The sequence below is a fragment of the Nyctereutes procyonoides genome, unplaced genomic scaffold (assembly GCF_905146905.1).
Source record: "Nyctereutes procyonoides isolate TBG_1078 unplaced genomic scaffold, NYPRO_anot_genome, whole genome shotgun sequence".
In the NCBI taxonomy this organism is placed as follows: Eukaryota; Metazoa; Chordata; class Mammalia; order Carnivora; family Canidae; genus Nyctereutes; species Nyctereutes procyonoides.
Window position 1 is genome coordinate 17788454 of NW_026575021.1, and position 27829 is coordinate 17816282.

The 27829-nt window shown below is 39.2% G+C and overlaps 1 protein-coding gene across 15 annotated transcripts in view; it reads right to left on the minus strand.

Annotated features, from left to right (window-relative positions):
- Positions 1–664: 664 nt before the first annotated feature.
- Positions 665–27829, minus strand: part of LOC129520260 (alpha-fetoprotein-like) — a 53107-nt gene continuing 25942 nt past the window's right edge. For 3 of the 15 annotated variants that reach the window (XM_055341341.1, XM_055341402.1, XM_055341421.1), the window contains 4 exons: positions 25854–25992; positions 22930–23156; positions 13855–13987; positions 665–11656 (listed from right to left, as the gene is read on the minus strand). In XM_055341341.1, coding sequence (XP_055197316.1) covers positions 11483–11656; positions 13855–13987; positions 22930–23156; positions 25854–25992 — 673 coding nt within the window. In that variant the 3' untranslated portion in view covers positions 665–11482. Of the gene's footprint in view, positions 11657–13854; positions 13988–15328; positions 15744–16381; positions 16635–20491; positions 20670–22929; positions 23161–25853; positions 25993–27829 lie in introns of those variants that run through there. The other 12 variants (XR_008666542.1, XR_008666541.1, XM_055341386.1 and 9 more) reach the window with 12 other exon arrangements.

The following is a 27829-nucleotide window of genomic DNA, read 5'->3' on the forward strand; positions in this document are numbered from 1 at the left end:
GCCCGGAATCAGGAGACCAGACTTTCTCCTACAATGTTTCTTCACCGCCCTCTGCTGACGAAGCATGACATCACGCAAAATGCAAAGGAAAAAACCTTTAAAAGGTTCCACGACCATTTTTACAGAACCAACAGTGAATTTGGAGCCGAGAGTCAATAAAATACCTGAGATGTCAATAAAATAAAATAAAATAAAATAAAATAAAATAAATAAAATAAAATAAAATAAAATAAAATAAAATAAAATAAAATAAAATAAAATAAAATAAAATAAAATGAAATGAAATGAAATGAAATGAAATGAAATGAAATGAAATGAAATGAAATAAAATAATAAAATAAAATAAAATATAAAATATAAAATAAAATAAAATATAAATAAATAAAAAAGAAAAGGAAAATGCACTTTTTGGTCTATTAGCAAAGATTAAGAAGTGATATTAAATACTCAACAAATTACAATGAGATGGTCACTCAGACTACTGGTAGAAATAGGAATGGATATTAACTTTTCTTGAAAGCAATTCAGTAGTAAGTTCATCCTATAATTTAACTTACAGGATCTTATATTGAAATAATGAGCCATACAAAGACATTATGAAAGATATTTATTATATTGCTATTGTGGTAAAAGAAAGTAAATAGCTTAAATGATCAAAAATAGAAAAAAATAATTAAAGAAGGAAAAGAACATTTACTCATAGAAATGGTATGCAGCCACTAGAATTATGTTTCCAAATTAACTTTAAATATAGAAGAAAATGCTTACATATCTAAGTAAGAATATACATACAAAAATTCAAAATATCTCTTAGCCGTAAAATATGTGTGTGTGTGTGTATACACTAATATTTGTGTCGACACACAAACCAGAAAACATTAAATGTGATTATATATGGGCTATAGAATTATGGGTAAATCATTTCTTATTTTCCCATGCTTATTAAATATTCTATAATAAACACATGTTACTTTTAAATTAGGAAATGGAAAAGTTGTGATCAGAGAGTTACCAATGGGGGAACTGGATGGCTCAGTTGGTTAAGGGTCTGACTCTGTTTCGGCTCAGGTCATGATCTCAGGGTCGTAAGTAAGATTGAGCCCCACATTGGGCTCTGTACTCAGTGCAGAGTCAGCTTGAGATTCTTTTTCCTTCCCTCTCCCTTTCCCTCTGCTCTCCCCCCCATGCTCATGCTTTCTCTGTCTCTAAAAGAAATAAATAAAATCTTTTAAAAATATGAAAGCTACCAACAAAAAGTAGCAAGAACATGCAAGCACAGAGTTCCAGTAGATGCAGAAATATCAAATTTTTATTTTTTTATTTTATTTTATTTTTATTTTATTTTTTATTTTTTTTGCTATATCAAATTTTTAAATAAGACATTAACTTCACTTCCATGGTAGTTTTAAAATATATTCATAAAGACATTGGGCCTAGAAGTCACCTTGTACATGGCCCAGACCTAGTGACTCAATCCTAATGAATAGAAGAAAGCAGAAGGGACAGTGTGTGATTCTGGGGCTAGGTCATATAACACTGTGGCATCCTCCTTGCTTACTCTCTTGGATCACGGGCTCTGGGGGAAGCCAACTGCCATGAGGGGGGCAGCACTGGAGAAAGGCCTGCATGATGGGAACAGAGACCTTTGCTAAAGTCAGCAACAACTGAGGTCTCCCGTCCAAAGCCAGATGAGTGGGCCGTGTACTGGCCCCCATTAAGCCTTCAGATAACAGCCCTAACAGTTTGATTACAACCTCGTGAGAGACCCTGAGCCAGAAAATCTAGCTAACCCACTCCTGGATTCCTGATCCTCAGAAAACATATGAGAAAAGAAATGTTTCTTGTAGTATGCTGCTAAATTTTAGGGTAATTTGTTACATAGCAATAGGTAACAGACAAAAATCTGTTCAGAGGCATCTTTGCATAATATAAAAATATTAACTTTTGTCATACAACTCTTTATCCTTGTTCTAGGTAGCTCAAATATTTCACTACCAGTTACATATTAGTTCAAATTCAATCCCAGATCATGTTATACTTATTAATGATAGAGGACTTTTTGCATTCATCTTTGTATGCTTCACTCTGCCTAATATTGTCTTGTGTATAGGATGTGCTTGATATAAATCAGTTGAATAAAAGACTTAGTGACTTAGTGAATCAGTGAGTAAAAGAATGAGTGAATGAGTTACATGAAATATTTTTTTCTAAAAACCTCCTGTATATAAACCTCCTTTTCACAAATCTGACTCAGTAGCTAAAGAAACGTAGAATCTTTACTATATGGTTTCCCTGAATTTGGTTGTATATTTTATTATCTCTTGGCTATATGAAGTATGTAAATATATTATCTCTTGGCTACCTGAAATATATAAATACATTATCTCTTGGCTATATGAAACAGTAAGGCAGTGTTGCTATGGAATTTTGTTTAGGGCTGTTCACACTGGTTTCAGGAAACGAAGGAGAAAGAAGTCCATTTTCAAGGCAGTTGATGAGGTGGAAAGGATGGCAGGTGTAACTGTTACGTTGCTCTCTATCTACGTGTGAAAGGAAAGAAAGGAATAAGAGGCAATTAGAACAAAACCCTCAATGGCGTCCATTGGTCTTTTAAATAATAATAGCTAACACCTATTAGGCTGAGCCATCTGAAATTGTCAATTTAACCTACAAAAGCAGCAATTTCATATTACACTAATAATACTTGCCATTTGCCAAGTATGCTTTAAGGTTTATATATATTAGCTGATTTAGTGTTTATTATAGTCCCACGAAGAAATTACCCTTTCAACCCAATTTTATAGATGAAGAAGAGAGCAAGCCATGGAGAGGTTAGGAGATTTGCTAAAGTCTTTAGCAGAAGAGCTAGGTAAGATTTGAATTATGCTCCAGAGTTCTCTCTCTTAACTGCTATAATCTAGGATCTCACCCTAAACCGTATTCCCTCAATCTGGCATTCCTTATGTGTCCTCATTTGTAAAATGGGAATAGAAGTACCTACTTCAGTGGACAGTTGTGGAAGTTATAGGACTAATACTTTACACATAAAAGGTATCTTAGCTGCACTCCACTTATTTTGACATGTTTTTATACATTAGCAAATTAGATTCCAAAAGACATTTGTTAAGTTTCTATTGTATTTCATACATTGCTAGGTGCTACAGAGCATGGTATGAATGTACTAAAATCAGATAACTAATGGATTTAAACAAGAGACAAACACATAAGGAATTATAACACTGGGCAGATTTCAAACTTCTGGTGTCACAAGAGCAGAGCTGACTGGTGATGTGATGCACAGGAGTCTAAGATCACACACTGTCATAATAGACACCAGGGAAAGTCACGGAAGAAGTGGCCCTGGTCAAAGACTAGAAACTGGGCAGGGTTTGAACAGATAGAGATGTGGTGCTGTGTGAGGTGTTTTAGGGGACGGTGAGTGATTTGGTTTGGCTAGTTTTAAGACAAAAATTAAGTAGTTGGGGGCAACAAGATCTCAACAAGGATAAGGATACGATGGTGAGTCGGGGCAGAACTCAAATCTAGACCATCCATCTCCAGCAACTGGGCTCTTCACTAGTGCATTAGGGCTACTTTGTCGTGTCAGAGAACATCATTATCTGAAAACTCAGTGCCAGAGAAATCCTCCTGAAGCACTCACTGCTAATTGTGGTGATATTCTTTTCACAGTGTTGAGAAGACTTTCTGTGAATAGTTAACCAAATATCTAGGTTGTCTCCAGTTAACCATTGACTCTGCAGCTAAAGCCTCAGCCTTGGAAGAATTCCTCACATGTTCATTCAATTTCACATTCTCTACTGTCCGTTGATTCTTTCTCTCACATCTCTTTTCCCTAATATATATTTGTAAACTCCTTTTTGTATGTGTGCTCTCTTCTTAAATTTTTAAATTCACCTCCAACCTCCTCAACCCATTTTTCCCATCCCTCCACCTTTTATCTTTACCCTATATATGTGATGCTGACAGTGGAACCCAGGAGCCCTTAAATTTATTAACTTGAGCTTTGAATTCTAGTTCCAAAGCACCTGTAAATACTAGGGCAAGCTACTTAACCTCTTTGCGCTCATTGTGTTGGTCTGTAGGATGAGAAGGTTAATAATAGTACCTGCCTCATTAGATTATTATGAGTTACGAGGATCAAATAAGTTTTTACAGGGAAAAACTTACAATAATATCTGGCACACAGCGCCATGCTAATTGCTATTACTGCAGCCAGTGACAACAACAAGCCAGAAGTTACGTCTAGTTACATGTCTTAGGACATTGGTTGTTACAAAAGCAGACTTACCCAGCATGTAGGAGACAATGCACGGCCAATAGGACCTATTCCTCACCTCAGTCATGACCTTTTGGAGCTTTTCTATTAACACAAAGACTCTTGGCAAACAGAATGTTAAATATTTTCTTGATTTCATAATGTGTTCAATGCCAAAGGGATGAGGCAAAGTCCTGATTCGTTCAAGACTAACTGATAGGAAAGAAAGAGAGAGAAAAAGAAGAAGAGACATATGTTTTCACCAAGCTGCACCAGAAGGTAAACTTTATGAATATAGGGATTTTGTTCTGTTCTGTTTGGTCACAAGCTCCTAGAACAGTGCCTTGTTCACAGCAGATACCCACTAAAAATCTGTTGGATGAATAAATGTTGTAAGTGGTTCCAAATACCTTCCCACTTCCATACTTCTTAAAAAAAAAAGTCAAAGCCGTTATAAAGGTAACTTATTATAAAGCACATTCAATTCGGTTAATCAATAATCATTTTCTGCAGTGCTATCGACAGAAGCTTCAAAGCTGCACTGGGGTCTTTTTCACTCTAGAAACCCAGAAGCCAGCTCCCAGCCAGATGTGGCAGCCCATTGCATCTACCTGAGGTTTTGAAAGGTCCCTTGATTTCCTATTTCTGGTGCTGCTTTTGAGAAGCTGAGAGCTTATGAGAGAAAGGAAGCAGGTAAGCTGGTTGTATGAGGATTACAATACAGAGATTTCTCTGCTAAGTAGAAGAGGGTTTAGTGAAGCCCAGGCTAGTATCCTGAGAAACATTGTGAGTAGCTGAAAAATGATGCTGTTGATTTGTAGTTTCATTACTCATGAAAAACAAAAGGCAGATCTCAGCAAAGACTCTATATTGACATTTTTCTGGGATCATTTGCCTCCCAAGAGAGACTGGCACTTTTCAATCAGTTTGGATCCCTGGGGGGGGAAAAAAGCAAATAAGTACATCTGTAAGAAAGAGAAAAACAAAACAAAACAAAACACCTGAACATCTATGATCCCCAAATAGAAAATCTTTAAGACTTACCTGTTATATGCCTGAAAGTGGCTTTAACATGCCCGTGGGTTAAGGTCTTAGGATTTCTCATGGCCTAGTCTTTGACCTTAAGGATTTAACTAACTGCAATACCTCTTCTATGCCCAGGACCTCAGATTTAGAATTTTAAAATGTGGATTTTCCTCACAAAAATATGGGACTCTTTTGCTACAGGGTAAAAACAATCTATATCAGTTTCTCTTTGCATTTTAAAACTTCCCAAGGCTAATCCCACACTAAATCATTGTATAATCAAGTGCAAGAACTCAAGAGGAACAAAACCACTAACATTGATCAGAGTGTCTCTACTGCCTTCATATATATTGGTATTGGCCTCTATGTTAAGCCCATCAGTTTCCCCCAATTTTTACCATATAGTCTTTATTCAAGTAAAAGTCATTTGTGGAAGCCCACAGAGATCAATGAAAGTTATTTCATCTTTAGTGAAGTGAGAATGGGAGCCCCAGAACTCCACTGCTAAGATTAGCACATACACATACACCTGCACACACACATACATACACACACACACACGCTAGGTGATAGATGACTTGCACTCCTAAGAGCTCCCAGCACCCTGTGGGACATGGTTAGAAGTCTATTAATTTAGTCCTTCTTCCAACCCTCAAACAGTACCACATCTAAATAATCTAGAGACTGGAATCTTTTTAAGTTTGCTTTTAAAAATAGCTGTGAACTTTAAGGTATCCTTGTTTTTTTGGTCACCATGACTTTTAAAAATCCATCTTCATGGAAAGTTTTCCAATAAGCTTAACCTCAAGACCCTCACACTTAATCTTGTTCATTGGCTCTGAACCTAACAATAGTAGTGTAAGTCATATTTCTCCACATCCGTCCTTCCTGACTTTATTTATTCCATAATTCCTCAGTAAATTTCTAATTTGTAATGATAACAAATGTGAGGGCAAGGGGGAAGTTTCTGGTAAAGGTAGGGTAGAAGAAAGGCATCTGAGGAACAACTATAATAATGAGAAATGTTCTGCATGAAATAAGGGATGATAACTCTATATCTTGAGGCAAAGCCCAAGCAAGACTTTGAACTAGAAAACATGAACTCACATGATGGAATGCAGAGAGCACAGAAAAGAAAGAGGAAACATTTTCCTTACACAGACCCCAAATTAGTCACTCTGATTTCTTATAATCCTGGACATGTTGATAGACTGTTGCCATGTCACCCATCCTAAGATTTTGGAATAAATATTACCCATTTCTCCATATCCCTTTGACATGCTTTTCAATACTTATTTCATTCTAGATACTCTCTGGACATAACAATTCACCACTGTCCTTATAAAATGTATTGACTCTCATCTCTTCCAAAATCCCAGTGCAATAATGGTAAAATTGTTATATAAAAAAAGAAGAAAGCCTTATTGATACTAAAAAGAAAAAAATCAATGTAACAGATATTGATGAACTGCTAGAAAAAGAAAAAAGAGAAAGTCATCAGTATGACATTGACCAATATTTCAAAGTACAAAAATAGGAGCTCAGAATAATAAAATGGTGATATGTCATAGCAGTAAAAGAGCAGAAAGTCACTGATTTTTTAGTTGCTTATGCTTCTTGCCTGCTGCCCAGCCTGCTTTTCAAACATCCTAAAGATTCCGGCAGCCACCACTATCCTTTCAATAAACTAATCTTTACTTAGCCAGAATTTGAGCCCATGATTTACACCTAAAGAATCCCTATTCAGCAAAAGCGCTGTGCAAATATATAAACAAAATAATATTTTAAAATGCAAGGTCTCAGAAAGTTTATCTCCCAAGTGCCCATTCGGAAATAACACAAACATACATGTGCACGTATATGTTAAGAATGTAGCCCATGGGCAGCCCGGGTGGCTCAGAGGTTTAGCGCCGCCTTCAGCCCAGGGTGTGATCCTGGAGTCTGGGGATCAAGTCCCACATCAAGCTCCCTGCATGGAGCCTGCTTCTCCCTCTGACTGTGTCTCTGCCTCCCTCTCTGTGTCTCTCATGAATAAATAAATAAAATCTTAAAAAAAAGAAAAAAGAACGTAGCCCAGCACAGGATACAAAATCAATGTCCATAATCAGTGGCATTTCTGTACACTAACAATGAGACTGAAGAAAGAGAAATTAAGGAGTCAATCCCATTTACAATTGCACCCAAAAGCATAAGATACCTAGGAATAAACCTAACCAAAGAGGTAAAGGATCTATACCCTAAAAACTATAGAACACTTCTGAAAGAAATTGAGGAAGACACAAAGAGATGGAAAAATATTCCATGCTCCTGGATTGGCAGAATTAATATTGTGAAAATGTCCATGTCACCCAGGGCAATTTACACGTTTAATGCAATCCCTATCAAAATACCATGGACTTTCTTCAGAGAGTTAGAACAAATTATTTTAAGATTTGTATGGAGTCAGAAAAGACCCCGAATAGCCAGGGGAATCTTAAAAAAGAAAACCATAGCTGGGGGCATCACAATGCCAGATTTCAGGTTGTACTACAAAGCTGTGGTCATCAAGACAGTGTGGTACTGGCACAAAAACAGACACATAGATCAATGGAACAGAATAGAGAACCCAGAAGTGGGCCCTCAACTTTATGGTCAACTAATATTCGACAAAGCAGGAAAAGACGATCCACTGGAAGAAAGACAGTCTCTTCAATAAATGGTGCTGGGAAAATTGGACATCCACATGCAGAAGAATGAAACTAGACCACTCTCTTGCACCATACAAAAAGATAAACTCAAAATGGTTGAAAAATCTAAATGTGAGACAAGAATCCATCAAAATCCTAGAGGAGAACACAGGCAACACCCTTTTTGAACTTGGCCGTAGCAACTTCTTGCAAGATACACCATGAAGGCAGGGGAAACAAAAGCAAAAATTAATTTTTGGGACTTCATCAAGATAAGAAGCTTCTGCACAGCAAAAGAAACAGTCAACAAAACTAAAAGACAACCTACAGTATAGGAGAAGATATCTGCAAATGACGTATCAGATAAAGGGCTAGTATCCAAGATGTATAAGGAACTTATTAAACTTAACAGCAAAGAAACAAACAATCCAATCATGAAATGGGCAAAAGACATGAAGAGAAATCTCACAGAGGAAGACACAGACATGGCCAACATGCACATGAGAAAATGCTCCGCATCACTTGCCATCAGGGAAATACAAATCCAAACCACAATGAGATCCCACCTCACACCAGTGAGAATGGGGAACATTAACAAGGCAGGAAACAACAAATGTTGGAGAGGATGCGGAGAAAAGGGAACCCTCTTGCGCTGTTGGTGGGAATGTGAACTGGTGCAGCCACTCTGGAAAACTGTGTGGAGGTTCCTCAAAGAGTTAAAAATAGACCTGCCCTAAGACCCAGCAATTGCACTGCTGGGGATTTACCCCAAAGATACAGATGCAGTGAAACACCGGGACACCTGCACCCCGATGTTTCTAGCAGCAATGTCCACAATAGCCAAACTGTGGAAGGAGCCTCGGTGTCCATCGAAAGATGAATGGATAAAGAAGCTGTGGTCTATGTATACAATGGAATATTCCTCAGCCATTAGAAACGACAAATACTCACCATTTGCTTCAACGTGGGTAGAACTGGAGGGTATGATGCTGAGTGAAATAAGTCAGTTGGAGAAGGACAAACATTATATGGTCTCATTCATTTGGGGAATATAAATAATAGTGAATGGGAATAAAGGGGAAAAGAGAAAAAATAAATGGGAAATATCAGAAAGGGAGACAGAACATGAGAGACTCCTAACTCTAGGAAACGAACAAGGGGTAGTGGAAGGGGAGGTGGGCAGGGGGTCGGGGTGACTGGGTGATGGGCACTGAGGGGGGCACTTGGTGGGATGAGCACGGGGTATTATGCTCTATGTTGGCAAATTGAACCCCAATAAAAAAAAGAATGTAGCCCAGCAAAACATAAAATACTCCAAGAAAAAAACATAGTATTTTAGAAATAATTCAATTTACCCAGGATCACATTAAAATGAGATCCCATGTGGACAGCCATGAATCAGTCCTAGAAATAACTAGATCCAATTGGAAGATTAAGCCAGAGGACTTTTTGAAATTTACTTTTAAGATAACAGAATATTCTATTACAAAAACTGCATTATTAAGAGCCTGAAACAGTTTAGTGGTGTGATGAAAGTAGATGCTTTATTTGCCAACACAGGAAAAGAAAGACAATTGGTAACTCTCAAAAACAGAAGGATATACTAGGAAATTATAGTCCAAATGTCCCAGACTAAATAAAAGTGGCATGATTTTCTGTAGCTTAGTAGGTAAGAAAGAGATTTTAATGGTAAGTCATTCCGTTGGTCAATCCATTTGTGGTATTGATGTAAATAATATTGCAAATAAACACACAATTAAATAGACTATTTAATGGTTTCCAGTTTTTAGCATCAACTTACAAACAAAGCATAAAAACCTTGCATTTAATAAGCAGATAAATAAACTCAGACAATGTAGAAGTAATGGTATATACAGCTTTAAAAAGAAAAGCTGCAAGGAAGTCAAAGCAAGTTTAGACATATTAGCTATGTTTTGGAAAACCAATAGATGTTGACTGGAATTAAAGGGCCAAGAAATATAACATGTAACTAATAAGAGAACTAAAAACACTCTTTTTTTTTTTGACTAAAAACACTCTTAAACAGATTAAGACAGCATTCACAGATAGGGTTCCTGAAGTTAGTGCAAGTACACTATATTCATTATGTGATGTTAATATTTTAAGAAACTATTAAAGTGATGCTGGTGGTGCCTGGGTGGCTCAGGCAGTTACGTGTCAACCTTTGGCTCAGGTCATGATCCCGGGGGCCTGAGATCCAGCCCCGTGTCAGGCTCCCTGCTCAGTGGGGCATCTGTTTCTCCCTCTCCCTCTGCCTCTCTGCCCTGCTCATACTCTCTCTCTCTCTCATTCTTGCTCTTTCAAATCAATAAATAAAATATTTTAAAAATAAAAAATAAATAAAACAATGATGGTAATCACTAGGAGAACTAAAAGTGAAAACTTAAAATTGGTTACCTTTTGGGGATGGGAAACGTACCCTGCTGTTCTGCTTGAGCTTTTACCATATTCATGTATTACTTCTATGATTTTCAAAGCTTGTGTAATGTTATAAGAAACTGAGCATAGTAACTAAGAATGACCTGGTTTACATAGGTTGGGGTTATCACGTTGCTTAATCTGATCTTTGTCTTTTTCTTTGGAAACACATCCAAGATTGCAGTAGCTCTGGGTCAGTAGACCCATCAAGTTGTTAAGTTCAGGCTGTTTAGCCAGCAGATCTTTTCACATGAACCTGTGTTAAATCATGTCTAAAAGTAGAACCTTGCTTTTTTTCCCCATTGCTAAATTTCACGTATTATTTTCAAAGCATTGTTTCAACCTGCACACATTTCTGCTAATTCATGTTTAATTTCTTCTGTATTATATTCTATTGGCTAATAGAGAAATATCACAGGCTATAATCATCGTTCCCACTGACCTGGCAAAGAGAATTCCTCCTTGGACCTGAATTTTCTCCTTGAACCTGCTGATGTCTACAGTGTGTGTTGTTATTTCATGAAATGTGAGATGCTTCTTCTTTGGATGATCCGAATTCACCCTGTATAGCTGAGTTTCTTCTTTTCTTTCTCCTTTTATATATTTCGGTTTTACTCTTGCCAGCATTCCAACATTGACTTTAGTTCACCCTTTTTCTCCTTTGAATTTGGCTTGCTTCTCAAAATAGGTTTTCCATCTTGTCTAAAATGCTTTATCCTCCCAATAGCCAAAGCAGGAAAGGCAGTCTTCAAACCTGCCCACTTTCTCTTTTAATAGGCAGAACAGGTTCACGTAACTGACTATTATAATCTCAGAAACAAAAACAAAGAAAACGCCTGTAGGCCCCTGGAGCAGTTAGTCTTTTACAGATAACTTGGAACATGCCCAGACTGCCAATTGACTGAGTCTTTTTCACTTCTGGGGTCTTGGTTGCATGGGGGTTCCTGGGGTATCTAGGTATTCCTTTGCACTAGAGTCAAACCTAGACTCCTTTCATAAACATAGAAGCACAAAGACAAGAATTCTTGACGATAAGATTCTAAAATAGTTTGATCATCTATTCCCACATTTTTTGCTACACTACAAGATTATTTTTTAAATGTTCTAGTTTTATCTTTATATTCAATACCTTCAAATTCTTTCCCTTTCTTTCATAAATGTTATCTTCCAATTGTTTCATTATTTCTGCTGCCATCTTTGGTACCAGCTTCACACTGAGAGTTGGGCCTATGAAAATATGAGGAGGGAACTGGGGAAGAGTTTATGATTATTAGCCGCTTGCACCTTAGCAATGTGATTCTTAAAGTGGTCCTCAAACCAGCCAGCATCAGCAGCACCTAGGAACTTGTTAGAAGTGCAAATTATCAGACCCCACCCCAGAATTATTGATTCAAGTGGTGAAATTGTAGGTGGGAAATTCTGAATTTGTTTTAATAAGCTCTGGAATTGATTCTGATGCACACTATAATTTCAGAAACACTGCCTTAGAATAAGCATACAAGGGAAAACTTGACCAAACTTTAGAGATAATGCATAATTACAGATAATAAGCATTTTTATTATCTGTAATTAATTCTGGCAAATTTTAATTAACATGATACATTCTTCAGAGAGCTGCTTCTTCTTCCTCTTTTTAAGATTCTACTTATTTATTCATGAGAGACACACAGAGAAAGGCAGAGACACAGGCAGAGGGAGAAGGCTCCCTGCCGGGAGCCTGCAGGACTCAATCCCAGGACCCCGGGATCAAGACCAGAGCCAAAGGCAGACGCTCAACCACTGAGCCACCCAGGTGCCCCTCCAGAGACCTTCTATTTTCTCCTTTAATTTGGGGGGAAATCCTAAAAGAAAATAGAGAAGGAAGGGGAAGAGAGTTGGGCTTTTCAACCACTAAGTTGAAGATTGCTGTTGGGTGAAAAGCATGGGAAAAAAGGACACAGAAATCTTCCTGTCACGCTGTTCACCAATAATATTTTGAGCAAGTAGTTTTCTTATTCAGGAGCAAGTTATAAGCACAGGCCCTTCTTCAAAGTGTTGATCCATGTGGCTGTGGGGTTGTTACCCAGGTGGAGACATGTTTTCTGAATGCTTTACAAAAAGCAAGAAGGCTTTAAAATAAATAACTAGACTCTAGCATAAGTGATTACTTTGATTGTGTATCAGCTAGTCTGGGAATCAGTAAAATTTTTCTGTAAGCAGCCTGAGAGTCATTTGGGGCTTTGCAGTTCAATACAGTCCCTGTCACAGCCATTCAGTTTGGCAATTACTTAATTCAGCTGTTGTGGACAGAAAGGCAGCAGTAGACAATATGCAAATAAATGGGCATGACTGTATGTCAATGCAACCTTATTAATATAAACAGGAAGTAGAGTCCAGCAGCCTGAGGGCTGCAGTTTGCCTAACCTTGACTAGACTACAGGTATATGATTTTTAACATAAGCACATGTACAGTTTAGCTAAATGGGTAAAAAAGAGCCATGAAGGTAATTAAGGCATTCATGAAAATTATTTCCTGTGAAAACATTTCCCTGGGCCACTGCTAGACTTAACCCTGGTCCAAACCATCCCCAGCCACTTTTCTCTATAAAGGCTGCTTTATTATTTTTTTTTTCTTAACTACATTTTTGCATTCCTCTACTCAGATACTATAATCTACTATATCTGAGTTTCTGCTCTTCAAGTCATGTCTCTGGGAGAGCAGTTCGTCCTGGGGTCCCTCTGTGAATTTACATGAATTTTCTGTGCCACGTCCTATCATGATATTCTTAGGAATTGAAGTCCTACAACTTAAAATGAAATCACTTACTTGTCAACTATATGCAATTAAATTAATTACAGGAAACAATCTGTGGGTAGTCAGTGTGGTGGGTGAGCATAGATGGATATTCTTCATTGCTCTTTTCTCTCTATGTTCTTCAATCCCCGTTCTTTTTTTTTTTTTTTTTCAACCCCTGTTCTAACGATCTTTTGGCCACTGAGGAAATAAAACCCTTTTCTCTGGTCCCTTCATTAAGCCCCACTACATTCGATGACTATTCCTAATTGTGACCCCATAAATTTCTAGAACAAAACTACAGTTTTCCCAAAGGTTTTTAAACTGTTATTTCTTTAAAATTTCACTACATTTCCAAGGACACCATTTCTCTACAATTACCAAAGTCTTCAGTTCATCCTTCCTCCTCGCATCCCCAATCCTGTACATCTCCACTCCATCTGGGGTTATGACTCTGGTATTCATCTCTACCTGTGTCAAACCCTGCTATTTTCCTCAACTAAACATAAATATTAACATATCTGAAACCCAAATATAATTGATTACACCAAGCCTTCCAGACTATGATTTTCTTCTCATTCACTCACAATGGGAATGGAGACCGTATTGGTTTTTTAATTTCAGTATATCCTAAGTACCCCGAGAGAACAGAGAAGGAAACAGAGATACCGTACCTCTTCTCGGAAACACATTTCACTTGTCTCTGCTTGGCAGCACTTCTCCACCAGGTGGGCAAAATCTGCAATAATTGATTGGAACTGCATCTCTGTCGCGTATGGTTTCTGCTTCACGAGATTGCTGAGGAGCCTGAATCAGAAAGGAATGGCAGAAACACAAGTAGTCCCTGAGTCTAGAAGGCCACCTTGCACACCTGACTTACTGATTTAAAGCTGGACACCACCCATGCCTCCTGGTTGCTCCCACTCTGCAGCTGGGAAGCCCTGAAAATGCCATGATGTGTCCCCAGATTTCACACTGCCCATCTCCATCTCCGTGTTTTATCCAACATACTTTAATTCCAGCACATCTCTTTTACATACTTCATATATTAAATTTAATTATTTTATACAATTATTACTAGGGTAAATATTTTTGTTTTCTATTTTTATTGCATTGGATGATAGATAAATTATACAGTAAATTAAATAGATTCTCTTTAATAATTTGTTATGAACATTTATTCTGAACAACTGACTTCCAAATAAATATTACAAGTATAACACACCTGGAAGTTGAGGGTCCTACAGGCGTTATTAATGATAGGTCAATAAACTAACTTGAAACTATAATGGCTTGGGCATCATCATCTCTGATTTCTTTCACCGAAGAGTTTCCCCCAGAGCTGTAGTTTCAACAACTTTGAATATTCAAAAATGTGACCTGGTTTCTGTCTCTCTAATTAATAGTATAGTATTCCTGGGGATCCCTGGGTGGCTCAGCAGTTTAGCGCCTGCCTTTGGCCCAGGGCATGATCCTGGAGTCCCAGGATCGAGTCCCACATTGGGCTCCCTGCATGGGGCCTGCTTCTCCCTCTGCCTGTCTCTGTGTCTCTGCCTTTCTATGTGTCTCTCATGAATAAATAAATAAAATCTTAAAAAAAAAATAGTATTCCAAGTCTTCCAGTGTTATCTTCTCTCTCTCTCTTTACTGTTTAGACCGAGACAGATTTAACCAATACATTAATCAGCATTTTACTGTTCAACCAAAAACCTTTGCATATTCTTCATTTTCAAGTCACATTGATAATACCCAGTGGCCTTATTTCCACCTTGAATGGGTGTAAAATAAAATATCTCAAGGCTCTAAGTAATTACTTCTTTTTTTTTTTTAAGATTTTATTTATTTATTCATGAGAGACACACACAGAGAGAGAAAGGCAGAGGGAGAAGCAGGCCCCATGCAGGGAGCCCGATGTGGGACTCAATCCTGGGACCCCAGGATCACACCCTGAGCCCAAGGCAGGTGCTAAACCGCTGAGCCATCCAGGGATCCCCTAAGTAGCTACTTCTATGACAATTTAAACCAGAGGTCCAGTAAAATTGCAGACAGTAAATATTTTAGGCTTTGCCCGCAGAGAGGCAAAATGAAGGATATTATAGAAGTATAATGTTATAAATGTATTATATCTCGAGACAGAACACTCCAAACCTCTGCTTGTCTGGGGTGGGCTGCCCCTGTGGCAGGCGCAGTTTGTGTCCATCATCAGGCGAAGATAGAGAAGAGGGACCAGCCACTGAGGGAGAAGGTATGCCCTGGGGTCAGTGCCACTCTCCGCAGCAGACACGCCCTCCTCTGCTCCTGGCTGTCTCAATGTGGGCAGCTGGCCCGAGCCACTTTCTGAGTCATTGGACTTCTGGACTAAGTTGACACCCCCTTTTGCTGCCCATAAATGGCCAACAGCAAAGTCCTCAACATATAGGTGGCATCAGGTCAGGCATGTGGCAGCAGAGATCATGGTCACCCGTAGGGAAGGCAGGCATGGGAGCGACCTGGAGTCATGGGTGAAGCACACTGGGCCCTCTGAAGCTCTCGAGCCTTGCCCAATGACGCAGTGCCTCAGAACCTAAAAAACAGCCACACCCAGTTGTCTACAGCATGCTGATCCCATTAAACAACAAACAAGACATCCAACTTAACATGGTAGCCCACTGGACATGCCTCTTTGAACTTGCCATTTCAACTCTACCCTCTCCCACCACCCACAATGCTCACACCCCTACGCTGCCTTGAGGATAGACAAAGCTAAACAACAGAATGACTAAAAATATTAGGAAAGCACAAGCTAATGATTTCTTTTCAGAAACTGCCTCAAAAACAGGGCTGGTTTGAAGAACACATAATTGCTGCCCCTTGGCTGCCAGACAGAGCTGAAAGAAGCAAAGAGATTTTAACTGCCTCCATGTTTGCCTCTAATTTTATGTCCTAGGAATATAGGAGAGAAAATCAGATATGGGAACAAAGACTCGTGTGCAAAAGTGCTCATTGTCACAATGTATAGTGGGTAGAGATTGAAAACAATTTTCACGTCCAATAATTAGGAATGGCTAAATTCATTATGGTACCCAGATGGTGGAATATTACATTGCCATTAAATGTGATTTTGAAGAAAAATTGGTGGCCAAAATGTATACATTATAATTTTTAAAAGCTATATTAGAAAATGATGGCAAAAGCCAACATCCTTTGAGTGTACTGATATTTACTGTGATCCAGGAAATGTGCTGAGAATTTATAAATATCATGCCATGTACTACTGTCTTTTACCTTTTTAATAAGGCTCTATGTCATCTCCATTTTACATTAGTAACGGTGATTTCAGACCTCCTGGGAATATTATAGTTCTGGGCGTATATAGCAAACCAGCGAGGTCAGTCTTCCTCCTAGAATGCCTGAGGATTGGGAACCACCCGGGAGGACTCCTCCTGAGACAGAAATCAGCCTCACGGACTTCCATCTGATAAGAAAGGTCAGCAGAAGACAAGAATGACTCCTTGGTTCCCCAACTGAGCCTTCATTAGACTCATTTCTGAGTTATATAGGATCAGGATGACTTAGAAAAATTGCCGAAAGAGAACTTTCACTTGAGTCCTGCCAACCATGGAGACGCACACAAACTGCACTGCCCTAGTACCCCCTGAAAGTGTATGATCTTGGGGTCAGGGGAAAGGGACTATTTCCTTTTTAGGACAAAACATAATGCAGCTTTGTCATTTCAAGGGATCCGGTCTGCAGCTGGGCAGGAGAGAGCAGCACCTGGAGGGCATGAGTGTTCCCAGCGGCCCAGGAGCGGTGCCAGGGAAAGCAAGCTTGGGGAATTACAGAGGGTGAAGGGAGTTTCATAAGCTCTCCCCTAAGGACTCTAGGGATAATTGCTGGAACTGAAATTTTTGCATGAGCAGGTAGTCACAAGACTGTGCAAAAATAGTATTATTAAATATTAGAACCATTGACTAACAAAGGGCAACTGTGGGAGTGTGCACTGGTATACATATGTGACATGGCATTGCATACATGTGGACAGGTATGTGACATTGTGCTTGTATACATATGTGACGTCATATACGTATGTGACAACTACACCGATGTTTATAATGGGCACCTCTGCAGTGTGGAGTAAAAGGGTCATGATTTTCTTCTCTCTTCTTTATATTCTCAATTTTCTGCAGTGATCATGCATTACTTTAATAATAACATAAATTGATGTTTTAAAAGGAAGTAGAATAGTATAAGGATTACTTTTTCTTTTCAACTGTTCTGTACATATTTAATCTTCTGATTAGACATAAACTTGATCCCACTTGAAAAAAAAATGCTGTACTTGTTTTTAAGTGTCTCTATGTAATTTGAGTCTGTATGGTTATATATGGTATCATCAAACCAGTCTCTAGTATCTTTGGATAATAATTATGTCTTTAAGAGACTAATTAGTAAAAGTGAGAAACACGGGCTATTTCCCATTGCAATTTGGCGAATTTTATCTTAGAAAATATTTTCCTACAAAAACAATATGACTCCTGCTGCTGAAATTCACCATCCAGTCCATGAAAGCATAGGATTGCTTAAGTCCCAGGCAATAGAAACTGTCATGGGTAACCTACACTGTGGGAATACCCTGTTTCCAAACATGCGTTTGAGGCTTTTTATGGTCTGGCTTAGGGGATTCAGCACCGAAAGGGCAGTCGCTGACATGGGAAGGGGACAGAGTTTACTACCACAAAATCTGGACTTTTCTTTCCTTCTAATGTCATAAAAAGGGCACAAATTTTGAAGTCAAACTTACTTTGGTTCAACGAGTTAGTGTGAGGGTGGAGAAGATACTTAACCTCTCTGACCTTTACCTATGAAAAGAAAATGTGAACACCTACATTGCAAGGTATTTTTAAGGACCAAAAATAAGATATTAAAAGATTGAGAGTATAGTCATTGGCATACTTAAGGCGACAAATAATGGCAAAGATAACAGTAATGATGAATAGTTAATAATGACACAACTTGGGACACCTGGGTGGTCAGCAGTTGAGCACCTGCCTTCGGCCCAGGGCGTGATCCTGAGGTCCGGGGAACCCTCCCCTGCAGGGAGCCCGCTTCTCCCTCTGCCTGTGTCTCTGCCTCTCTCTCTCTCTCTCTTTCTCTCTCATGAATAAATAAATAAATACTAAAAATAAAATAATGACACAACTTGCTTCCATTTCAAATTGTCAGTTGCTTCCAACCACAGTCTCCTTCTTCTCGGACTCCCACAATAAATAGTACCTTGTCACAGCTTTTCTCCTACTTATTTATTTACTCATTCAGTCAATAATTGATGAGCATCTCTACAATTTCCCTAAGGATTTGAGCTGTAGATTCAACAGTAATAGAGAAACCTAATGGGAGAGGCAGGAAAGCTCCCCTGTCTATAGTCTCCTCTTTTCTCACTTATAAGTGGGGTCCAAATGCCTTCATGGCTTGGCCTCTCCCAAACCCTCTAGGCCCACCCCAAAAGTGTCTCTCCCTTCTCTCACTTATACCTCAGTCACACTGAATCTCTCTGCTCTCCTTTTCCCCCTGCTGGGTGGGCTGGTGGCCAAATGCACTTCCCCAGAGGGACCGGTAGGGGGAAGACGAGCAAGACTGCTGGGTTTCCAGAACATCAGTAAGCAGCTGCTTATTTAAACCAGGAGAAACACCCCAATTGTACTGGAATAGGCAAGTGAAAATAGGCACTTCCCATTATTGGAAAACAGATGATGTGGAAGTGAGATTCAGAGCTGGGGTATCAGGATGCCATGTTATCTCTTCTTGGAACTCCAGATATAAAGACAGTCATTTCTACAACTGGGGTCTCTGCCACTTAGAAGCTTGACTTCCTCCCCAAAAAACTGTCAAGCACTTGTGATCTGCTTGCAGGTGATTTACTTCCCCTGCCCACTTCCTCCTTCCACCACCCTGATCTCTCTGCCTACCAACCTGACTGCTGTTATTTAAAAATAGTTCTCTTAATTCTATTTTATAGCTTAAAATTTTTAATTTACCTTTTTAAAGCTTAAATCCCATTTTCAATTCGAAACCATCAACTTGTTTTCAGTTTTTCATTTCTATGATATTAATCTTTTATATTCATTACATTTACCCACATTTCACTTAAAGTACATTCTAGTCATTCTAGTCTTTATTCTAGTCTAAAGTACATAAAGAGAGAGAAAAGTCTTCACATTTCAACTCAGTATTTTTAATTGGATTTTTAATCATTTTGCTTTGAACTTCCGTTTCCTTTTGATTGTCTCTGTCTTTTTACATGATCTCAACTTCTACCTTCTTTTCTAACTTGCTGAAGTTTTCTTTTTCTTCCAGAAGCCCCTTCACTGTTTTCTTTCTTTGCTTGTCTTTGCGTTTATGCTGTGAAAGTCAGCTCAAATTACAAATGGATGGAAGTGGTAGAGACCCCTGGCCACTATCCCAGGAAGTAACAGGGATTTTTTTTTTTTCCAGTTTGGCCCTTGACTCCCAATATGGGTTCTCCCAAAATATTCCAGAAATGTCTACATTAACTGTCTCTATGCTACTGCTTTCTCCATACAGAGAATATAGTGAATTCACTAGGACAAGGATAATTCCTAATATTTCATGTTTTTTATTTTTTAGCCTTTAGCTAGGGGCTCAGTGTTTGTTTGTTTGTTTATTTTGAGAGGGAGAGAGAGAGTGACAATGCATGTGAACAGGAGGGGAGGGGCAGGAGGAGGGGGAGGGAGAATCTTAAGCAGGCTCCACACTCAGCACAGAGTCCTACTGAGGGCTTGATCTCACAAGCCTGAGATCACGACCTGAGTTGAAATCAAGAGATGGACACTTAACCTACTGAGACCCCAAGTGCCCCAAGAACTCAGTGTTTTAAAAATTATAACCAATATTATAAGCCCTTGATTAGGGCACACTAGAAGCTATATGTTGATAGTTATAGCGTATGTGCCTTGAGCCAGGTAGCTTGGGTGAAAATTCTACCTCAACGACCTATTTACCTGTTGTGTGATCTAATACCAAGTCTTCTTGCCTTCTGAGCCTTGGTTTCCTTACAATTAAAATGGCATATAATGTTATCTACCTCATAAATTTGTGGTATTTGGTGAGTTGCCATATATAGAGCAGTACCTACCTATGCCTGGAGAACTTCCTCAAGAGAAAGCAAACCTGCACAATAGAAGTGACAGAGACCACATTTTCCTATGTTCTCACATTAAGCCTGAGCTAACGAAAGAATGGCTAGCTAAATGTTAACAATGGTCTTTGGGTGTTTATTGGGAAGTGTCAAAATCCAGTTTGTGGTTGGCTCACCTTGGGACTGCAGAAAGGATTCCAAGGGTCAGTTGGCTTAGGAATTGCAAGTGCTATGATAAAACAGAGCAAGCAACAGCCTGTGCTTGCTGCCCACGAGTAAATGGATGTTCCAGAGGCAACAAAAACTTTGCCTCATTTGGAAAGATGATATTGTTGGATGAGTAGTATTTAGATCCTGCAAGTGGATATTGTAGAGTAAATAAATTAATTAGAAATATAGTAGGCTACCAATTCTAACGATCCTGAGGGAGAAGGAACAATGAGGACTAGAGCTCACTTGCTTTCTTTTTCTCCTAAGGACAGGCTCAGGGGCACTATAAGGAATCACCCACCATTGGGGGTTGGAGTGCTTTCAATGCATGCTGCTGATTCAGGGAAAACCAAATTTCACCCTTTGGCTTTTCCTAGAACAGTCACCTTTGGTCAACTCCAAATGGGGCCTCTAACATCATACTCACCAGAAGCAGAATTCATTCCAGGGGAAAATGCCTGGACCATGGGAGCATCTTGGCTCCAAGCTCAGGAGCAGAATAGGGATAAAAAGATGGGTGATTTGATGCCACTAAGAAAGGGAGTCCTTAGGTCTGCAGCAGCAAACAAGTAGTCTCTTTTCTAAGACCTGTCAATAAGTGTTCCGTTCAATCCATCTATGCGGGAGTGGAGAGAATTGGAAAAAAGGCCAACCATCTGTGAGATCTTAATCACCTCATGCTCTCAGTGGCAAAGGGCAAATCAGCTGCCTACAGTTGGGTGTGCTGATTTGCTACTTCTAAAGCCAAGCCCCTGATGCCTCAGTCACCTCAGCCTCAGTCAGAGTCTGAAATCTGAGCTTCTCAGGTCATCTGTCATCATACTGACATTTGTACATTCCTAATCTGACCCATCTACTGCTCTCCTGATCCTCCGTCTCTTTTGTAACTTGAGGCTTTCTCAAGAAAACGTCCCTATATCCACAGCTTCTCTTCTGAAGCTTCTCTTCCTCCGTCTTGCTCTACATGAAAACATGAGGCTCCCCAGAGGACACAGCTTCCCCCAGGACCTTCCAAGAGGAGCTCTTTTTGCTTGAACTCCACTTACCTTAGTATCTAAGTCTCCTACTGCTTCCAGCTTCTCTTCTCTGCATCCTCTTTTATTTTTTTATTTTTATTTTTTAAAGATTTTATTTATTTATTCATAGACACAGAGAGAGAGGCAGAGACACAGGCAGAGGGAGAAGCAGGCTCCATGCAGGGAGCCCGAAGTGGGACTCAATTCCGGGTCTCCGGGATCACACCCCAGGATGCAGGCGGCGCCAAACTGCTGTGCCACCGGGGCTGCCCTCTGCATCCTCTTTTAAAAAGCCATAGCTCCTTTGAGTACATAATATCAAACTCTAACATTTTTCATCCCTACTTATTCCTGCCACATAGAGAGAGTCTTATTCTCCCTCAATTCTGATGACTTCAGACCCAGTTAATCACCTCTCTTTCCACCATTTATAATTTTCTGTAGTTTTGACAACTGCTTTAATGATCCACATGTGGCAGATTGATTATAAAAAATAGACCCATTGACCATCTTTCTCTGTATTCATGACCTTTACAATGTGACTTTCCAACTCTTCCTATCAAGAAATGAAGTCTTATTCTATACCCCTTTAATCTGGGCTGGCCCTATCCCACCTTGCATGCATGGTCTCAAACGTGGGCCTCAAGAGGCCTCCACACATCCACCTTCTCTGGGCTATCGTAAAGAAGCCTGGGTTAGCCTTCTGGGGGGAAAAAGATGGTGTGCAGCAGAGACAAAGCATCCTAGACAAGGCCATCTTAGGCCAACCAGCTCCCAGCTGACTTAGCAGCTGACTCTTGAGCAAGCCCAGCTGAGAATGGTTGAGGCTGGCCCAGGTCAACAGACTCTCCAGTCAATCTACATACTCCATTACTGACTTCATCCAGAAGCCCTTTTCACATAGATTGCATATTGGGAAACTCTGCTTAAATGTCTGGACATTGTATTCTACTGGCAACATTTCTGACCACTAGGCTTCAGTATTGGTAACAGCAACCAAATCAGAATAACACTTTGCAAAATAATAACATATTCATAAAATTGTCTAATTTAGAAATGTTTTCATATGCATTATATATGTATATGTAATATACACACACACTTACAAATGTTCTAAATTTCCCATTTTAGGAAAAATACATTAGTATACTTCTCTGTCAATATTTTCTGATCAATAGACTTCAATAAATGTTCTAACCGAGGAAACAACCCACGATAGCCATATTGCAAAACTGCAGAATATTCTCAATTCTAGTTGACCTTCAATGTAACATTTAACTGATCCATTCATTACATAATACTTATATCTGGGCCCAGTTTACAGTTCTCTATACCGGCTCCCTTGTTGGCAGAACAAATTAATGAACAAATTAAACAAAGATTCTTACTTTTGTTTTTCAGTTTGGAATTCCTCCTCCTGAGCTTTGCACAAGTTCTCTTTAAGGCTGATGACTTGGTCACAGGATAAAGGAGGAGAAATGTAAGTTCCATCAACTTGCAGATCATCAAAGCATGGCTTCCTGAAGGCATAGGAGTCATCACAGCAGTGGCCCACACCAGCATTGATAGGCTCTGCCTCATGTCTTCTGCATAAAGCTCCAAGAATTAGTTTTGCCTTTCTCAGAAGAGAATTAAAATAAGAGCCATAAGGTTTGGTAATTATTTTTTTTTCTTTTTCTTTTTTTTAATCCGCAGAGAATAAGACTCCTAAGCATTCTCAAATTCTGGTTTCTACTAATTTGGCCTAGATTTCACTGTTTGAGAAAAAGTAGGAGTGTCAGATGCAGTCTGGTTCCCAGACTTGTCCCCCCTCTTCCTCTCAAATAAGCTGAGTTCACTTGGACTCCACCTCTACATTCCTTCCCAGTCCAGCTTATAGACCAGTGTTGACTTAAGGTAGGAGTTTCTTATGCTTTTTTAAATTAAAATCAAGCCTCAAGTCAACAGTACTATTAATTTGACTCAAATGTAAAATTGATGAGTGGAGTTCAAACTAAAAAGCTCAAATCCAATTTGTTTCTATTTCTTTAATGAATACCTGTAACCACCACAGAACTTGGCATATGGTAGGTGCTTGATGAGTATTTATTGAATGAATGAATGGATGGATGGATGGATGAATGAATGAATGATGTAAGAAATTCTTGGATCCTATTTCAGTTATCTCTTTCATTTCCTTGTCTTCTTCTAGAACTGTCGTCTTGCCTTGCTCCTTGTGTGTCTGATTCTTATCCTGATGCTGTCTGCAAGCCTGCCTATATGCCTTTCCAAGTATGACTACCCAAATTCCTGATCATTTATATATTTGGGGATGAAATAATTGAGACCAGTTAGCATCAACATTTCATGTATGAGTTTGTCCTTTTTAAATGTACCAAAAAGATCACTTAAAAATAAGGTTTTAGGGGCAGCCCGGGTGGCTCAGAGGTTTACCACCACCTTCAGCCCAGGGTGTGATCCTGGAGACCTGAGATCGAGTCCCACGTCGGGCTCTCTGCATGTAGCCTGCTTCTCCCTCTGCCTGTGTCTCTGTCTCCCTCTCTGTGTCTCTCATGAATAAATAAATAAAATTTTGAAAGAAAAATAAGGTTTTAGGAACTCATAAGTGTAATTGAAAGAGTTCCCCAAGGAAGACATGACTAGATTTTAAAAATCTATAATAAAATAAAAGGGAGAGAGAGCTAGGTGATTAAATTTTTTTAAAATCTTCAATCAAAATATTTTATTTTATCAGAAGAAAGACAAATTTAGCAGAAAGATGTTCTATCAAGAACATAAGGCAGAGAAATCTGTCACCAAACAAGAATTCAGTAGTGTTAAAAGAATACCACTTGAGAGAGATCTGGGAACTACATCTTGGAGAAATGAGCATACAGGGGTCTGGAGGGATGTTCTCCGTTGTGAGGAAGACATAATTTCTCATTCTTCAGGATAGCCTCGAAGAAATATCCCTTAAGACTATCCGTTCCCTTCTTCTAATTCCATTTGCACAACTAACCATATTCTAATTCAACTTCCTAAGTATTTTGATTCAGGAAGAAGTGTCCTCTAGTTATTAGGCCCAATTATTGTGCCATTGTAAAGACATTTCTCATTGTAAATGGACACACTGGTGTTATTCTAATAAATTTAACACTTGTGAGTTTGATGTGAGATAATAGAAAATATAAATATTTGATTTTTTACCTCAGTCAGCAAGCCATTATCAGAAGCTTGGATTTTCAGTACCACCCTCCCATTCGTAAGAGAGGGGAGAGGGCCCGTCACCCATTCTGAGGGGGACACTTGACGGGATGGGCACTGGGTGTTATTCTGTATGTTGGTAAATTGAACACCAATAAAAATTAATTTATTTAAAAAAAAGAGAGAGGGGAGAGGGGCTGGCAATGCAGTTAATAATTGATTATGTATACATAAGGAAGCTTTTATAAAATCCCAACAGTATGGGTGTTGGAGAGCTCCCAGGTAGGTGAACCCATCCATATACTAAGAGAATGACACACCCTAACGCTGCAGGAACAGAAGCTTCTGTGCTCAGGATGGTCCCAGACCTCACCTTATGTATCTCTTCATTTGGAAGTTCACCTATTTCCTTTACCACATGTTTTACTTATCTGGTAAATTTAAGCAAGTGTTCCTCTGAGTTTTATGAACTGCTCTAACAAATTAATCAGAACTGAGGATGAGGTCATGGGAATCTTAGATTTATAGCTGACCAGTCAGAATCATAGGGAGCAACCTGAACTTGCAGTTGTTATCTGAAGTGGAATGGGAGCAGTCTTATAGGACTGAGCCATTAACCTGTGGGATCTGACACTATCATCAGGTAGATAGTGTCAGAATGAGTTAAACTGTAGGACAGCCAGCTGGTGTCACGGAGAATTGCTCGTTGTGTGGAAAAACATCTAGTGTCAGAAATGTTCTGAGTGTGGTAGTTATTTAAAGGAGAAATATGAGAAGTCTGGTTTTTTTTTCTATACATTTGATTAGGATGACTGAGTCTAAAATCAGCATTATCTTTGAAGTTGTTGACAAAGTCATTTTTGTTGGCTTGAAAATCCAAGAATTAGACCCTGGGGTATGATCCAAGCAAAGACTCATTGAGTCTGACACCACCACCATTAAGGAAGTAACCATCTTACCTCTGCTGCTAATCAAGACAATTGGCATGAGCTGGCCTAAAAGAAATTATTCTGGGGACAGGAATATTAAGCTCTATTGAGAGATCATAGATGCATCCAAAAACATGAGATTGATTACTGGAGATTAGGACTTCAAGAACAGGCAAACATGAAGTCGTGGACGTACTTACCAAGTCCTCCATGCAGGCAAATTGTTGCTCATCTCTAAGTGGGCAACATTTGGTGGCAGCAGCTGCCATATTCTTCGTGAACATAACCAACTCTTGCGCAGATAGTTGTGGGGCCTTCTTAGTATAAAGGATTATGAGCCTGAAAGAATAATTTTCTTTTACTCCTGGCAATGACTATGTGCCTAAAATGAAGAATTCTAGAGTTTCCTCATTATTATGATCCTTTTGGGAAGAAGTACTTATCACAGACACTATGAGAGCTAATTTGTATGGCTACAAAATCAGACTTAGTAAATAGCTTCAGAAATAAATGTATACACGGCCATTAAAGCTCGTGTTGGTTGTCTATAATGTGTAGGAATAGGGGGACAGCAACAATCAGCAAATAGGCTCTACTTTCATGGGGCTCACACCCTAATGGGTGAGATAGCAGGTACTGTAGGCACTGACGGTACACAGAGAATGGCATCTAATCTGATCCCAGGGAGGTCGGGCAGGCCTCCTGGAGGAAATGGCATGTGAGCTAAGATCTAACAATAACATAAAGTGAGTCAGGTGAAGGGGCGTGAAAGTGGGAATGTGATTGTGTTTTGGCTTTGTGGTTTGTTTTTTTTTTTTTTTTTTTTTTTTGCGGAGGGGGGTAGTGACAGGGGACTGGAGACAGGCAAAGGAAGAAAGCTTAGTTACAGATTCAGATTTGCATTGTTCTTAAAATACTTGTAGTAGTTGCCATTTAAAAAACTGAGTGAAAATGGGCAAGATGTGATGTGAGGGAAAAAGCAGTTGAAGGCCGTTCCAGAAATCCAGGTGAGAGATGGTGATAGCCTGCACTAGGAGAGTGGTTCTGGAAATAGAGGGATAGGAGACAGATTTTAAGGAGAAAGACTCTACTGACCTGGTTTGAAGACAACAAACAATCAGAATCAATCATTACATTTATATTATAGTGGAGTTGGGGAAAGAATTTAGCTGTAACATCCAATGAACAGGAAACCTAATCCAGTGGTTCTCAGAGTGTAACTAATGGACTAGCAGTATCAGCAGCCCTGGGGACTTACTAGAAATGCAAATTCTCAGGCCCCATCCCAGACTTACTGAAAAAGAAACTCTGGGGACAGGGCTGTGTTTTAACAAGTCCTCCAGGTAATTCTGATGTACTCTAAATTTTGAGAACCATAGACCTAATCCTTAAACTAGACAGTAGCAACTGAACACAATAGAGAAGTAATAAGCGAAATATTCTGTTTGAAAAAATAATTTTTTGTGGACCCATTATTCTGGACATTAATTTTATTTATGTATTTATTTGTTATTTTAAAATATCACTTAATTCCTGCACAATTTTTGTACTAGTTTAAATACACTAGGTTTTGTAACAATAACAAAAACCTCAACCTTGTTGCATGGCTTCAGAACACAAAGGTTTATCTCTTACTCAAGCCACATGTCTGGTGCAATTTGGCATGGTGGTTCTGCTTATCTGGATCATTGTGGAACCAAAGCAGATAGATCAGCTACCATCTCAAATGTATCTGGCTATTGTGTAAGAAGAAAAGGAGAAAATAGGAAAGTATGCCTTGGTTGTTAAAGCTTCTGCTCCCGAAATGTTAGCATTTTATTAGCCAAATCAAGTCATGTTGTGAGAAATATGTATTTTTTTTAATGGACACAATATTTTGCAGATCTTTCAATCAGGAGGCTGAGTTTATTTCTCTACCTCTTGGCTCAGTTTGGCCATATGACTTACTTTGGCTGATGGGACAATAATTGAGCTTAATTTTAAGCTCAATTTATGGGACAGTATTCAAATTGATTTTTTCTCAACACTTTTCTTCTAAATAGACTATTACAGGGATCCCTGGGTGGCTCAGCGGTTTAGCACTTGCCTTTGGCCCGGGGCGTGATCCTGGAGTCCCGGGATCGAGTCCCACATCAGGCTCCCTGCATGAAGCCTGCTTCTGCCTCTGCCTGTGTCT